Source organism: Barbatula barbatula (assembly GCF_947034865.1).
Source record: "Barbatula barbatula genome assembly, chromosome: 3".
NCBI lineage: Eukaryota > Metazoa > Chordata > Actinopteri > Cypriniformes > Nemacheilidae > Barbatula > Barbatula barbatula.
The window spans coordinates 24999142-25016890 of NC_136764.1; the positions used below are offsets into that span (position 1 = coordinate 24999142).

Genomic DNA, 17749 nt, shown 5'->3' on the forward strand with positions numbered 1-17749 from the left:
TTTCTCTTGTCGCCTGTTGTGTGTTGTGTTTGGGAGTGTTGAGGTATGTGTGCGGTGTTTAAGGGTTGTTTGTGTCAATCCATAGTGAATTATGTGATTTATCTTTGGACAGTGGAGCTTTTGTGCTCCTTGACATGTATCAAACACAAGATGTGTTACCGCCCATTCTCAAAATGACAAGATGATGTGAATGTTACAGGGTGTTGACAGGAAACCAGCAAAAGCTGACAGATCACCGAAGACAAAAACAAACATCCACATTATAATTTATGAAAGTGGAATGAAATAATGATAGACAGAATCAATGGCTTTTGGACCAGAATAACAAATATAATGTATTTACAAGCCAAACACCTATAAATAAACAAAGTGGAAGAAAGAAATATTACAAAAGAACTTCAGTACTACTGTATGTAAACAAATCACAGCTGAGACCAAGTAAAAAAGTTTTTAATAAGTGCAGTAATATTGCAGCAACTGGCACCTGAAAACAAACGTTAAATTACATTTATGTATAATAAAATAATAAATAAATACAATGAAAAAAGTTGTGTTATCTTAACAGCATTTGTAAACAAATTTCGCAGACACTTTTAACGTCATATTGACCCCAAATATATGATCAGTTACTTAAATTGTACATTTAGTGTATTTATTTACACCCACTTTTCCAACCTAAGATTTTAAATAAAATATTAGGACCAAACATGACTTTTTATCTTCATACAGTATATCACAAGAGCAATACTAAGCATCGCTGTTTTTTCCCGTAACAGTAGCTCATTTCTTTTAAGTTTGATCAACAACTTATTGTTATCTAATAGATCATCACAAGATCATGTACTTCCATATCGATGCTTTCATCCTTTTGCTCGCAGCAGCAGAGATGGGCAGCTCACGTGGAGCAGAAACAAGGCCATAACTTTGTTTCTATAGTTTGTACATCAAAATACCGCGGTCAGCAAAACAGCTATTCCCATGTGAGAACAGAGAGGAGATCAGCATCACCAGGCATCTTTCCTCACAGCGAGCTGTCCGCAGAGCGCGAGAGACAGAGAGACCGACTGTCTTTCCCACAGCTTCCACACAGAAGACTGAACTAGAACAAGCTCCACTTTTATATCAAAGCGCTTCATTCTGCATTGAACGCTTTAGCCTGTCTGTTAAAGTGAGTTGGAGGGAAGGGCCGCGTTCAGATGCATTAGACCTCGACTTTAATCAAGCGACCCTCCCAGAATACTTCATTAGTTTGGATTGTTTAGAGGAAATTAATTTGCACATAAAAGAGTCACAGGCCATTGGCTTTGCAAACCTCTGTGCCAGCTCGCTGACGCTTCCCAATCTTGACACACAATGAAGTTTGTTGGTTTGGACTTTTTAGATTTTTGGTTACTTAATGGGGGTGTAATTTAAAAACAGTTCTGCTCTAATAACTCCAGAGACACAACAAAATCTCTACTGGCTGCAAAAAAAACAAGTGAAATTACAATCCTCCGGTATTTAAGGATCTGCCAAGACCCGCCCCGATGGGGTGAAGTGTCATAGACGCATCATTTTGGCATTTACGGGGCGGCTTATGGAAGCTTACGAGGATAATTAAGACGACAACAACTAACAAATTTCATGCCTATTATAGGATTAGCACTGTCTGTCATTTTGATTTAGATTACATTTCCAACTTCACCGTTAAAGCGATTCAGGTGAGGACGGGAATATGAATGAGTTCCTGAGATATGCACAGGTATTTCTTTATTCGTTTGCCTACGCAGTCGATTTAATGGCAAACCAAGGGAAACATGTTGCAAAATGCGAATGCATCCACTTAATATACATATAGAGTCATAATCCACTGTTCTGATGTGACTCCACACCTTCATAAATCTGTGATAGGTTTGCATGTTACTCATTAAAGGTTGTCGCGCCTGTAACAAAAGCATTTCAGATCTAGGACGTTGCATAGCTTCTGTTACAGACAATGAGTGCAAGGCAGAGAAGAGCAGGCTACAATACATCCATTTTTTCTGCATGTACACGGTGGATGATGCCTGTTTGACAACGTGGAAAGACAGCATCAGCTTATGTAGGGATGAAAGGAAGAGAGCGTGCGCGTGTGCTGAGCTCTGCTGGAGGCAGAGAGGCATGCTGTCAGATAAGAGATCAAACTGAGAAACACGAGGCCGGGAGAACATGCACTAATTGTTTTTCCTCTGAAGCGGATGTGTCACTATGTCTGAAACCTATATCGTGTGCACCCACATGATCTTTGTAGCCGCGGGTAAGAGGTCTGTTTACATGACTCCAGCAGATATGCTGACACAGCTGTAAACACACACACACTGAAACTAGTTTCTGTATCTCAACATTTATTCACGCTCGTGGCATTTTATGACTTTCCGACTTGTGCAGAACACAAAAGAAGATATTTTGAAGAATGTTGGTAACCAAACAACACTGACCCCCATTGACTTCCATTGTATGGACACAAAACCACTTCTCAAAATATCTTCTTTTGTGTTCCCCAGAAGAAAGAGTCATATACAGGTTTTGAAAGATGTTTGTATGAGTTTCTATTTTTGAGTGAACCATCTCTTTGAAGTTTACATGTTGAAGGTACATGATCATCGCTTTTATTCGTCATATTTTTGATGCTTGCAGCCATGGATGCCCCCCAGAACCTAACAGCCAGTGAGGTCAACCATCGAAGCGCTCTCGTATCCTGGCAACCTCCCATCGCTGACATCGATAACTACATGCTGACATACAAAGCAGCAGACGGAAGTCGAAAGGCAAGCATTATTTGGATTCAACCTTAAAGGAACAGCTCACCCAAAAATGAAAATTCTGTCTTTATTCACTCACACTCGAGTTATATAGACTCTAGGAATGTAATTTACAAATTCACAGCAACAGTGATAGACGACCAGCTTTACTCGCCCTTAATAAACGTACTGACTAAAGTTCTTGTGCTTGTATAGTTTTATTTAATTTAATTGATCTATTCTTTTTTTCTGAACAAAAGTTAACTGTAACGTTACTCTCGTATTTTGTTACAGAAGAGATGGATGGCCAACCGAAACACTAAACAGAGTTACTCTCTCCTTGGTTATTATTAACAATTCCAGAGTTTTCTGAACACTCGATACACTACAATAGTGAATAGATCAACTGTAGAATACTGTATTATACCTTAATATTTACCAAGTTACGGGTCAAAACACTGTTGCATCTAGGAATTTGACTACATTTTACTATAATAAATAATAATGTTTTATTAAAAGATTATTTATGAATAAAATAAAAAAATCCTTTGGACTGGCACTGTATTGCTGTTAATAAACATCATAACATGCTTTAATAGTTCAACCTTTTTTAGCTAAGCTGTTTACATCACTAGTGAAATGGTTTGTTACGCCCCCATAAAAAATTGTGCACCAGCCCAAATGCTACCATAGTCAAAAACAATAATTCATAAAATGACTTGTTCCGTTGAACAAAGAAGATATTTTGAAGAATGTATGAAAGCAAACAGTTATGGCGCACCATTGCCTGCCATTGTCATATCTCCTACTCTGGTAGTCAGCGGCGCGCAAGCATTCTTCTAAATATCTTTATCGGTGTTGATAAGAACAACAACATTTATTCAGATTTGGAACTAGAGAGTGAGTAAATGATGACAGAATTGTCATTTTTGGGTGAACTATCCCTTTAAGCAATGTATTCACTTTACATAGCTTAATATTGTCATTATAGAACCTATAGTATTTAGGAAAGTCAAACAGTAGTTATAAAATAATTGTTAAATTCATTGTATAGTGAAATGTGGAATTGTGTTTGTTACACTTTCGGTATTAAACTGATAGCACAGGACGATCTTATAAAGACTTTATGGTGCGAGGCACAGTTTTGTCTGTGTTCCACAGAGGCCGTCCTGTATCGGGAGCTGTTACATCTTTTAAAAGCGCCTATAGGAACGTCACAATTTAATTACATTGCTTTGATGTAGCTCAGTTAATATGAATTAATTCAATTAACAAGACACATCAAAGATTTCCCTGAAGTCCTTTTCTTCTAAATGTTACAGTACATATAGATATAGTACAGTTTGAAATAATTACATTATTTGAATGGATGATTACTGTCTAATATATGCATTGGTTATCTTTATTTGATCTGTCTGGCATAGAGGAAAATACAGATTCTTTGTCCACACGTGTATATGTGTGTGCGGGTGTGTGTAGACACAACCTATACGATCTATTCAATAAGTCATAGTGTGACCTGTCATGCTGCTAGTGTTTGTCCAGATGGTGTCAGTGGTGCACAGATGATGTAAGCCCTACCGGTGTATCATAGTCGTAAATCTTTCATTACAGCCAGCTTATCATATGCCTCCCTGGAATAGTCAATTCTGATTGGTCATTTGTGCCCTCCAGTGGTAATACAAGTAATAATCCTTAGATTTGTCGTGCGCTTCATTGATTTTTCGTTAATGTTTCATGTAATGAAACGGTGTACATTTACTCATGAAATAATGAAACGACTGAACATTTCATCTGCAAAAATGACACCTACGCAGTGTGTCAACTTTTAATTTCATGCATATCAAAGTGGCGTCACACTGTCCATCAGGTTCCCAGTAAAACCACATCAATGCGTTCTGCAGAAAAGGAAATAAAAGAAATGTGGGAGAAAATGCTGCCACGGTGGCAAATACCAGTGAGTTTCTCCAAAACAAATAAGCGGAAGTGAACTGTCGTGAGCCGGGGACCAAAATAGAAACTTCATCTCTCCCCGGCAGCAGCAGCACCAGAGCCCGATAAGCCTCTTCCTCCCCCATCAAGGGTTCAGAGCTGTCAATCAAACAGCTGAAAAATACTTAGAGAGGAAGAGCACCCAACAGTAAGCTGCTGGAGAACGACAATCCGTCAGACGGCTCCTGATTGACTGTGATCTGATTTCGCTTTGTTTATATAGACTTTATATTACCTACCCACCAGGTCAAAAACGTGTCAGGGTTTACTAGACAATAAGACAAAAACAACAAAAATAAAGTTGTTCATAATCCAACTTTTTATATATTTCATTCGATTTTCTTACTGTAGAAACCTGCAGACATCCAATATGTGTGTTCGCCGTCTCAAATGGTTGTTGTTGACTTTATATGCGATAAATAAAAAAATACATACTGTATATAAAATGAACATATCTGCTTTCACAGCAAACAGTAGAGCATAGTAGAAAAATCGTACAAAGGTAGTCAGGAGAGCCCCAGAACGGTTTGCTTTACAGTGGTAATAAAACAATTATTAAATTACAGAGTGAAATTGAACGTTTTTCACCTTAAAATGTTTAAAAGATGTTTCTTATATGTCACGTGAGTTTCATATTGCATGTGTATTTTAGGATATTGTACAAATTATGCATTTTTGAATTTCATTTGAATTTATAATAACCGGTCAATAATTTCGTTCAATGAATTTGGTTCAAGTTAAAATGTAACTTTCGGGGGGAATAAACGGCTTAAAAAAGCTGATTCCTGACACTGCTGCTGTTCATTGTATTGTCTTTGGCCGTGTTTTCTACAAACCCTCTCTGGTGCTGATTCTTTGTTTAATTTTGTCTCACAATGTTTGAACAGTGGTGATGTGCTAATGCCTTCGTGCGTGCCAGGATCTCCCAACAGACTGTGATTGTGTTTTAGGAGCTGATCTTAGATGCCGAGGACACGTGGATTCGCCTTGAGGGTCTGGCAGAGACCACCGAATATACTGTGAGACTGCAAGCCGCCAGAGGATTAGAAACCAGCGCTATTGTTTCTGCCACTTTCACAACAGGTACAAATCCACCACATCACCTCTAAACATTGTATCCGATTGACTCGTACACTTTTTTAACTTTGAATCAGTAATGTCACCGTTTAAACACCAGTAAACTTGATTCGCAAAGAAAACCAAACTCATTTAGTGAATCAGTGACTTTAAAGACGCCACCGGTCCAAAGATAGCTCTTCATAACATCTTGGGCACCAGACACCGGATTAATTCGCACTCCCCTGTCAGACCGGCGAGGCGTATCATCACTCATTAACCTCTCCGCGGCCCTTCGCATTCTGGGCTCTGTTGTGTCGGCTGTGTCTCAACCCTTTTCCTCCTCAGGAAACCGATTGTTTCCCACGCCACAGAACTGTGCTCAGCACCTGCTGAACGGAGAGACCCTGAGCGGAGTCTACACCATCTACATCAACAGAGACCTCAGTCAGGGTGTGCAGGTTTACTGCGACATGACCACCGACGAAGGAGGCTGGATAGTGAGTGAGATATCCTACTACATTTGACTACTACTGTGTTCGATTCACACATGATTCTGCCATTTGATTCTCTGATTATGAATTTTATATGATTTCTATCATTTATTTGCCTTCATGTCAATGCGAATCTGTTTTTGACGTTGTCGTCTTTGAATCACAAAAGAAGACATGGGAAAAATGCCTCAGTGGTTAAGTGTCCATATGATGGAAGTCAATTGGGGTCAGTGTTGTTTGGTTTCCAACATTCTTCAAAATATCTTCTTTTGTGTTCTGCAGAAAGTCGATCAGGTTTGACATGACATGAGGGTGAAAAAATGATGACCGATTTTTAGGTTAACTATCCTTCCTAAACTTTTACCTAAAGATTTGTCATTTACTTCAACAAGTAAAACGTTTGATTGGAATTCAACATGTCACACACTGTAAATCGCCATGGACCACACTGCCATGTTGCGGGTCGTAATAAAGTTACAAACAGCTGGCCGACAAATATGTTTTACTTACCTGCGAAAACCAATTTTTACTTGACGGGTGGTAATTTTGGGCTCAAACCACGCAAGGGACTTGTATTCAGAACGCAACATATGCTGCCAATTACCCGCTGTTTGAGTCTTTGCTGGCCACGAGCTGCCTCTTTCATCCAAAAATAAAGAATTACTCTTCTTGACATTCATGTGCACCATATTGCCCTTAAGGCAAATGCGTTCTATTGTATTGGCATGCTATGTGGCAAACGCTGCCTTGTTAATCATGTTTCAGGTGTTCCAGCGACGTCAGAACGGGTTGACTGATTTCTCCAGGAAGTGGAGTGACTACAAGATTGGCTTTGGCAACCTGGAGGATGAGTTTTGGCTGGGTAAGAGGACGTGAAACCGACTTTAATTATAGAAAAAGTGCTTAGTGCTGTTCCAAAAAAGCTGTTCTGTCAGGACCACTGTCGTCAAATATTTAAACAATTGCAATATTTATGACTGGCGTAAAGCAAACTGTTGCATGGACAGAGAAGGAGAGCAGCAATACATGTCCCCCACCTGAGTAACTAGAACAGTTCATGATGCCATACAGGATTCAATTAAATGATCCGACAGATAAAGGCAGATATGGTGGAGATGGGGATGGAGGTGGGTTTTTAGTGCAGCACTATTAAGCAGCTGATGAGGAGCAGAGAAAGTAAATTAAATAGGATGCGGTCTAGTGTGTGTTGTATGACTGTTGGTTAACGTTGATTAGCTGCACCTGATGTGATCGGCTGATGCACGCTAAACTCAGGTGACCTGCCAGAACGGATGCTACGCTTGATCTACGTGATAAACTATTAAAGATATGCTCCTTTTAAGGTCCCATTAATCTATTCTCACTGGTTTATTAACATCGAAGCAACACTGACATTTTTTATTTTACGCATCAATGTGGCGAGACTTGCCTGGGGTAAAAAGCATTAAAAAAGCTCATCTAGTGGCGAGGTTGTGCATTGCAACCAACGGCTCACTCCACGCCTCCCTTTCAAAGCACTACGGTGGCTGACACAGGACTAAGATGTTGTCACGTTTTCGCTTAATGCCGAGTGAGATAACATATTTACGAAGCGCGCTCTGTAGAGCCGGTTGTCCGTTTAGGTCTGCTGTAGACAACATGGTGAATTCATGCAAGGGGACCCGTGGTGTATGTAGATAGAAATAGCTCATTCTGATGTAATAGAAACATAACACTTCATTATGTAAGGTCTTCATACACCTACTACAAGTTATGCATATTATTTCGTGTTTCTCTCAATTGATCCTCCAAAAAGATGCACACACTTATTGTTTCTGTAGCTTAACTTTTATGGTCATGATTCAGTTCCCAGGAATTCACATACTGGTTAAAAGTGTATATGTAGCGTAATATTAAAACAACTGACAAATGTGTAAATGTTTTCAACGGTGCTGCTCTGGATAAAGATCTACTGTATACCACTGTGAGTGACATTGTGTGTGTGTGTGTGTTTGTGTGTACAGTAGTGTGTGTGTGTTTCCAGGGCCTATCGCTCTGTTCTGCTCCCAGCTGTCAGGCTGTGTTTAAATTATCCAGTAATTATTTTCATCAGAAATCCAATTTGGCAGAAAACAATGGAGCCCTATTTTCCTTTCTATCCCCGATGCATAAATCTTATTAGAAAACTATAATTATATTCATTAGAATTCAGAAAAAAACAGCATTGTGTTACTGATTACAGACCATTGTCTCAATTACAGATAAAAAGTAAACATTACCAATTGTGCCTCCACTGGCATTTGAGCTTGGATTATATATTAACCGTAGCTATATTTAGCGTGGAAGGAACTCATTCAAAGATTGCAACTCGTGAGCAGAAATTGAAAATTGTTGTAGCTCATCGCTGTATTGGATATGCACTGGCTAAACTGCTATATCATGTTTTTTTGCTTTTTTGTAGATTATCAAATTACATTTTTTGTTATTCAAATGTTTGTTAGATTTTATTTTTAGATTAAACGTCTACATTAAGGTATTTGAAAAAAACAAAATAAATAAGGCAGGGTCAAATGTACCCTTTTTTATGTAATCTTAAAATACAACATAGGTCATAATTGTATAAAAATCCCAGAAAATGTAAAATTCTAAATACAAAAACCGACTAGTAAAGGTTGACAATATTATTGACAGCACAGTATGATGTACTACACGACTGTACTGTTTAGTTGCCGAATGTTAACAACACCGTCTGTTCATCAAACACACAGTTTGGCAGATGCAGGTATTGCAGACCTCATCTATTCATGCATTCAAAGCAGAGAGCAAGTGTAGGAAAATAAAAAGCTATGCTTCAGCACTGTATTGCTCACATTTGCACGGTCCCTGTGCTCTTCACCTGGTCATAACACTCCTGAATTGTGTATAGAAGTAATGGGGCTGAAATGTAAGTGTGCTGAGAGCACAATAGTGTACTGAGATCGTGATGCCGAGAGTTTATAGACAGCTTTTATGTTTGCCATTATGTCCAAAGGAGCCTTGAATGCCATGAGCCATGTGGAAAAATAGGCTTATTTCCAGAGGGTCCTGGATATACACTATTATGTTATGTTTTTTTTCTTTTTTTCGCTTGAAGTTATGTCATAATAATTAATGCTGTTATATTATTCCCTGTTCTCCTACTATGTGGTCCGTTTCATAAGATCATGAAAAATTTTCTTTATTGCTGATAAAGTGCAGTAATAAGTCCCAAACTGTGATAAAATTGATAAGGTTGTGTAATTCTTTAGATATGGTGCAGTGAGAACAGCACGATGCCTGTTCTTAATCAAACTGAAGTCTCATACTGAGATCAGGTCCGTGTAAAAGATTTGGATGTGTTTAATAAATCTCATTAGGGCAGTCCAAAAGATGCTCTTTGGCCATGTGTGGTGGTTCAGACCTGTTTCTGTTTATCCGTTGATCAGTCCTTTGCTCCATGGGTTCAGCTTTTGCCTATCATTGTTAATCCTAAAGTGAGTTTAGGGGCACTTCAGTATTAAGGCAGGTCCCTACAAAAAACGCTTTTCACACATACACTCTTTACCGGTAAATTACCGGTCAGTGATCATATGTGACTTTTCCTGAAATATCACTGCTGTAACCTGTAACATTACCAGTAATTTACCAGTATTATGCTATGTGTGAACAGAGAACAGGATTACAGGTATGAACTTGCACGTACGAAATCTATGGACTAATCATAATGTTTCCATATCCACCTTTTTCGCAATGCGCAGAATTACCTATTATGTCTTGCGTAAGCGCGTAGGGTCTGAATGCTTCAGACTTCCGGTTCACCGCTTGATCCCATTAGGCATTAACAAATTAGCTTGAAATCTTTTAAACGGACGTTATAATACTTTTATATCATTTAAAACAGCATAATGTCAAAGAGCAGTGTCTAAATTATTTCACAGGGGCCGCACGGGCATGAGTTTGTAACCTAGACCATAAAAAACTAATTTGTTTCTCACCATAAGAAGTTGACATTAAATCTCAGCCAGCAGGCAGATGTGATATATCATCTTGTGTATGTAGACGGCCAAGAGCTTTATATTTATAAAAAACACTTAACATTGGACAAATTCTTCGGCATAACCATCAACAGTTCACATTTCTAATCCAGTGTTCTTAATCTAATAGGAAGGTTTTGAAACCCACACCAGATGTAAATAAGCCTGATCACATCGCGTTGGATCTTTTATAAAATAACGCAGTATTGAAGACATGTGGATGCTTCAGTGTGACTGGGAGCCTGAACTGCTATTTTTTGGTTATCACAGAGTGAACAAATATGAAAACGACTTAGTCAATCCGCATATTTTCTGAAATGATGATGTCATCACCCCGCGTCTCAACCTTAGTCATACACCACGGTTTATGCACATGCTAAAAGTCCTCTTGTCCATTTTTAGTGGCAGAATTACAGAGCCAAACACCAATAAAACCAAAAGAAGAAGAATGAAAGCGCCACATACTGGTCTGGCATGCATCGTTTTGAATCGGTTTCAGTGGTCTCGTGTGTATGCAGATATTTCTTGAGACGACGCTGTGTTTAGGATTTTTTCCGAATGAGGAAAAAGATTGAATAGGGAAAGCTCTGGCTTCTTGTGGATGTGGCCAGTTAATGTATAACTTGTAATTCATTTTAGCTGGCATTACGGGGGCTTGAAAAAGACCATTTTTGAAAACGGTTTTCAAGAAGTGTCAATTTTTTTAAACATGCCGTATCATCATTTTGTAAATTCCTCTCATCAGTTCCATCAGCATGTGTTAACTTGTGTCACAACAAAACCCCTATGAAAATGTATTAGAGTTTTACATACTTAACAAAACAGCGCTCATAAATATAAATATTTTTTGCGAACCAGACAATATGCCAACCAGACAATTATATATTTTTACAACTTTCAAATCGGGAATTGATAAGCGGAATCGGAATTGATAAAAGTCAAACGATACCCAACCCTACAGGATATCTTATTGGTAAATAGACTCAATGTTTTTGCCTGTGTGAACAGCACATTTGTGTATTTACCTTCATTTTATAGTATTTTCCAGTCACATATTTTTGTGAAAAGGGCTAAAAACAGATGGTGCTTCTCTTATCAGGACAAATCTACTGTATCAAAGGCAGGTCATATTCTCCACCACACACTCAGAAAATGTGATTATCTTCAATAAACAGACTGTTCATCTTTCTTCAGTCAGAGAGTGTGAGATGTAACACCAAACAAGAGCACTACTTTTAAATGAAATTACGGCTCTTATCGGTGCCGAGCATATCTAAAAGAGACCGTTTTTGCAGGGGGAAATGCAGGGGTAGGATGGCTGGATAGCACATGGTGTTCCTCAGACATGTTTTTCTACTTCTACATCCAGGTTTGGACAACATTCAGAAGATCTCAGCTCAAGGTCGATATGAGCTCCGCATCGATATGAAAGATGGCCAAGAGTCGGTGTACGCCAACTACGACAGGTTTTCCATCGGAGACTCCAAGAGCCTCTACAAACTGAGGATAGGAGAATACAATGGCACGGCAGGTGTGGTTTGAGGATATTTGGATGATATGTCCTATCACATATGACTGATGTCATTCAGTATCACACTCATAATTATGGTGTGTTTTGACCTCAGGTGACTCTCTGAGCTACCATCAGAGCAGACCGTTCTCTACCAAGGATAAGGACAATGACATTGCCGTCACCAACTGTGCCCTGTCCTACAAGGGAGCCTGGTGGTATAAAAACTGTCATCGGGCTAACCTTAATGGCAAATATGGAGAGTCCAGACATAGTCAGGTAAACCAGGAATTCTCAGAAGAAAGAACTTTCTGATATTTTGAAAACCTCTCTAAAACAACCACTTTTCAGGAAATTGGCCAGTAAAATACCTACAGTATCTGACTTTATCATATGTACTTAGCATTAGGGCGTTTCTATAGGGATGTAAAAAATCACAGGATGAAAAGAGGAAGACCATTTCACCGTAATTACATAATAAGTGAAGTCGTGAACGCGCTTTGCAGAACAGAGTGAGGCATGTATGTATGTTGAAAGTGAACAATTCCTTTAAGACAGTCATGAGGGGTTTTACTTCATAGCTTCTAAAAATACGATTGAAAATTGTTTGTTATTTTTGAACATCTTGACTACGCAAAAATCAAAATCATCTGGAGATGGTTTCATGTTATTAGTATAAGTTTTATTTCCATCTACAACTGCCTTAACATGAAGTCTTATCAGGCTCTTGTCCCATGTGTTCACTGAGAGGCCTTTGTTTTAAACTCACTATAGTCATGAAATTGTTCGTTTCACATGGAAGAAACAAAGTGAAACCGAACTCTCCGCAACTCATCTTGATAACCGTTACCTTCACTTGGCTGTTTAATCTGAAACCTACAGAGCCTTCGTGCACTGTGACTCATTCTTTGTGGTTTTGTTTGCTATGAAAGTTGCTAAAGAAAGAAAATATGCATGAGAAAATAAAACTGACAACTGTGAGGTTTGTCTCTATAGATAAAACTTTTGAGATCCGTTTTTGCTCAATTGCAATTGTCTCATGTCCTGTTGTCCCACTGTCTGCTTTCAATTCAGTTTTTCTCAAGGGCTTGTAATTTATTATAACCCATTAGGTCATGACTATATTTACTTGTGTGTGGCATTGGTTTCTTTTAAAGAAACAGAGCTCTTGTACGTTTTATAGCAGAAGCCAGGTTTAAAAAAGAGAATTGAACTTGTTGTGTGGAATTTCTTGTGTATTCATCCTTCTGTTTATGTACTGTAGTAATCCAATGTGTTTGACTGTTGCAGGGTATTAACTGGTATCACTGGAAAGGCCACGAGTTTTCAATCCCAATCGTGGAGATGAAGATGAGACCTTTCAACTACCGCAGCATCAGCGGGAAGCGGAGGAGATCCACTAGTTAATCCACCGTCCAGCTAGCTCTTACTGTTTTTACATAATGTATGTAGGACGACACCACGAGTTCTGTAACTTATTTCAATTTTTAAATGACAAAATTCCTTTGACGAATGTCCGATGAAAGTTGTAGATCCTGAGGTTTGGTGATTTTCTTTTGTGTAACGCTGTTTGGTTAAATTTTGGGTGAAGGCGAAAGGTAAGACTTTACCTAAAGCATTTATGTATATTGCATTATAAACGTAGTTTTAATGCCATGTAATGCACCTTTTAATGCATTGTAATGCCTCATGAATAATTGTTGACACAGTTATAATACTTATCTATTTATTGTTACGCTACACATTTTTTATTTGGTTATAATTCTTTACAACAACATATACTGTAATCTATTACAACACACATTAAAAACAATTATAATGCCCTTTAATAACCCTTTATGATGCATTATACATAAAGGCTTTAAATACTGTAAAGTCTTACCGGAAATTTGAGTATAGTTTAGCTCGGAAAGAACCTTATTATTATGTGAAGAGATAATTTCCTCCCTTCGAAATAAAACATTTTAGAAAAAAAAGGCTGGCCACTAACATATAAGATGCTTCTATTTTTATAAATATAAAATACCTTTAAAAACTCGATGGACTTTGGTCGATAATTCCTTCGTTTTTTGTTTATGTGACTTAATACATTTTGCCCGTACTGCACACTGAGGCCAACGTTGTTTTATTTATTGCATCTTCATCTCATAATTTTATAACGCTTACATTTGTCCATTTGTAGCGTCAAAGCATCGCGGAAAGGGCAAAATTCCCACACAGTTACTATGAAAATGTTAAATACAGTAAAACTGGGTTTTTATTGAGGAGGAATAGACGGAACACCAAGTAACTTTACTTTAATAAAACCTCAGAAACCAAAGATTTATAAAATATCTGAGGTTAAAACGATGATTAAGCTGAATCATTTTGGTTAATAACGATATTATTTTCATCATTTGTAGATTAAATGTATTTGTTTTATGGTTAGTGGAAATCGGTGTGTGGGGAGGATGCAGGTTGGCGTAAACACCATGCAACAATTTCAAAAATGTTTTAATCTGCTTTTCAGTCCGATCATGTGCGGCATTTCCATAATTTCCGTTTTTTTGTAGAGCTGGACCAATTTTTCTTTTAAGGCTGGTCATATTACATTCTTGCATTACACACGTTTACATCATCCCAACTTGAAAATGGTGGTGGGTCAGTCTGATAGTATGAAATGAAGTAGATTTATACGTCCAGTGTACACATGTAGAACTCATATGGGAATACTCGAAGGGATTGCGAGGGTTGAAAATGTTCTCATTCCTATAGACTTGAAAGAACAAAGGCGTATGGTCTCAGTAAACTCTATAGGTTACAAACAATTCATAGCTGAGTGCAAGAGAATTGCAGTTTGTGTTTTGTCATTGCAGAACTCTGAGTGACTGAGACAAGTTTAGTTGAAGGGCTCATTTCCGTTCCTGTGACATGCAACAGCTTTTATAGGGTTTAGCACTTACGTCAACATGAAAAGCAATCCAACTCTTAGTAACAGTTATAACATAGTTTTTCATCACTTTTTTGTACCTGACAAGAATAGAATTTCAGGTTAACATCAGCTTATTTTGTGCAGTGTTCGAAATGTACAACTAATGGTTTCACCGATATAAGACTGTTTACTGTATACATGTTTGTTGTAACAAATTGACTTTCACCATAACATCAATACAGAGATACAGAAGGGTACGGAAATAATGACATTTCTTCTTGCTCACCTCAGAAAAGAAGTTCCCAAATGCAGATATGCTGTATTTCTTGTTTGTGGTTGGTTTGCAATATCTGTTTGATCTTTTCGTTATAGTGACAAACCAGTGTGAGAGGTAAACCATAACCATAGATATTCTTTAGTTTCTCCGCTTATTTCTTAAAGGGATAGTAGACCCATAATGAAAAATCTGTCATCATTTACTCCCCTTCGAGTTGTTCCAAACCTGTATACATTTCTTTGTTCTGATGAAGGCAGAGAAAGATATTTGGAAGAATGTTAGCAGCTGACAGTTCTGGGGCACCATTGACTACCATAGTAGGAACAGATTGCAATGGTAGTCAATGGTGCCCCATAACTTTTTGCTTTCCTAAATTTCTCAAAATATCTTCTTTTGTGTTCAACGATGGTCAACGGTGACTCCGAATTGTCAGCATCTTTCCAAGCATCTTTCTTTGTGTTCAACCAAACAAAGAAATGTGTTCATGTTTGGAACAACCAGAGGGTGAGTAATTCATGACAGAATTGTCATTTTTGGGTGAAATATCGCTTTAAGAAAAACGCTGAGAAACTAAAGCGAAGGCACTGTGATTTCTCTTCAAAGACTTTCTTCCCTTTGCTTTAATTTCCGTTCTTCACTATGAAAGGGGAACGATACGACTACAGTAGCAGCTGGGATGGGAATTGGAAACCAAGTAAATGCTTAATCAGCTCAAAATGATTGCGATTAACATTGAGAAACACTTACATGTTGGCTGCACCAGAAGGCAACGTTTTCCCAGTTGCTCCTCCGTGGAGAACATGAGTGGGGAAGTCTTTTTTTTTTTATTTTGTTTCGCAAATGAACTGTTTGTGGTTTCACACTATTTATTTTCTGAAAGAGGAACAGAGATTGCTTCGTGTAGTGTTTGGGACAGATACACAATGGCAGATTTTCCTTCATTTTTCATCAACTCGGCATATGGCGGAGACGCTTTGAGTTCTAGATATGCCTGCCATCCCCTTAACCACTTATGGTTTAACATTTACCGCGGTAACACTTCACGAGAAGCATTTTAATCTCTGATTCTGTTATGCTTGCAGTCGGGTCGTGTTTATAACTTTGTGGATTATTTCATTTCACCCCGAAATTGTAAAAAGTCCCTTACGTTTTGTACCTGTAGGGCTTTGTAATGGAGCAGGAAAACTGTTTGACTACTTATCCTCTATGGCTCTTGGAAAAAAAATGTGTTTAGCATGAACACAAATGAAGCAGGTGCAGTTAATGTGCAAAAGGACGTTCTCTGAAGCAAATCTCCCTAACTCGCTGAACACATTCTGTCAAATAACCTTGGATATCAATGTAACGGATCCAGTTAGCTCTAGTTTAACTTAAAATGTGCTGTATAGTTCCTTTTTTAATACATTTTCTACACATTAATAAAATATACAAAATACTGTGTTTGGTTGTGAAATTATTTGGAAAGATTTCTGCAGCAACTGCCAGGTCATCTTTTAGGATATTTTATATTTGAAGTATTTTTGAGGCAAAAACTCTTGAGCTTTAGGGGGTGTTTGCACAACATTATTTTCTCATCCGAAGGCTCTTTTATCCTTTCCTTGACACAACACGGAGGCCTGTTACTGTCTGAGTGTAAATGACAAAAACACACATTTGTGGAAACAGTGATGTTATATTACATGTGATTTTCAACCTTTGGATTTCAAAGCTCTCGATTGACTACTGCAGAGATTACATGAGAGGCGAGTTAGTATTTTAAGACCAAAGTCTATGGGTTTTTTGAATGGGACTTCGGTAAATGGCCTGAAATAACAAAAACGTTTAATCTATGAGATAAAACACACCAGTTAGTGTCAAAGGCACGTGCGGAACGTATTCATGCTACAAAAATAGCAAATATTGTGTTAATTTGAAAATATTATCTTGATAGACAAAACTTGTAAACATCATGAACATTTCTTAATCATAGAGATTATTTTTTGCGATCTTCCAAAAGTCTATGTGAAAAATGCAGGCTTTGGGTCGAGGGAATAATTAAGGTTTTGTCTCTTTTTAAATGATTATATCATAAATCATCTTGCGGTCCCCTTGCCCCAGGTTGAGAAACACTGGCACTTTAAAGTAAAACAATAATGGTGGACTACAGGACTGTGTTGTTCAAGATTCCGAGTTTGTTAACGTTTTTAATAAATTGACCCATATATAATGCTTTCATCATATGGATTGTTTGTATTTGCCACTCTGTAGAAGAATGCAATATAGCTGCGTCTCAATTCAAAGGCTACGTCCTCCGCATTTGTTGGGTGCATACGTCATCGAGGTTTATTATTTCAGGTTTTATTTAGTTTTTAGAAAGACTTTTTTGTTTTTATTATATCAATGTATCTGTAGTTTGCATATGCCACATTTATGTGATGTCAATGACATTGACAAAATGTGTTCTTAGACGTATTGTGCATTAAATCTATGATGCTGGTTTTCCAGTACAGAATACTATAGTATACATATTTCATTATTTTACTGCACACAGTATACATTTTATAGTACAGTATACCCACGTCTTTTGTACCGCTAATGCTGTACACAACCAATTTGTCAGATATTACTCATTCAGAGTGCATGACGTTAATAAAACATTCTGATTTGCATTAAACTCCTTCCCTTTTAAAACACCTTGATTTTGGTCTGACCCTTCCAATCCCTATAAATTCTCTTCATT

General features: G+C 37.8%; 1 protein-coding gene across 2 annotated transcripts in view; it reads left to right on the forward strand.

Annotated features, from left to right (window-relative positions):
- Nucleotides 1-16459, forward strand: part of tnr (tenascin R (restrictin, janusin)) — a 124995-nt gene extending 108536 nt beyond the window's left edge. For both annotated transcript variants that reach the window (XM_079453430.1, XM_079453431.1), the window contains 7 exons: nucleotides 2656-2786; nucleotides 5702-5834; nucleotides 6156-6307; nucleotides 7067-7163; nucleotides 11702-11863; nucleotides 11958-12121; nucleotides 13133-16459. In XM_079453430.1, coding sequence (XP_079309556.1) covers nucleotides 2656-2786; nucleotides 5702-5834; nucleotides 6156-6307; nucleotides 7067-7163; nucleotides 11702-11863; nucleotides 11958-12121; nucleotides 13133-13249 — 956 coding nt within the window. In that variant the 3' untranslated portion in view covers nucleotides 13250-16459. The remainder of the gene's footprint in view (nucleotides 1-2655; nucleotides 2787-5701; nucleotides 5835-6155; nucleotides 6308-7066; nucleotides 7164-11701; nucleotides 11864-11957; nucleotides 12122-13132) is intronic.
- The last annotated feature ends 1290 nt before the right edge of the window (nucleotides 16460-17749 follow it).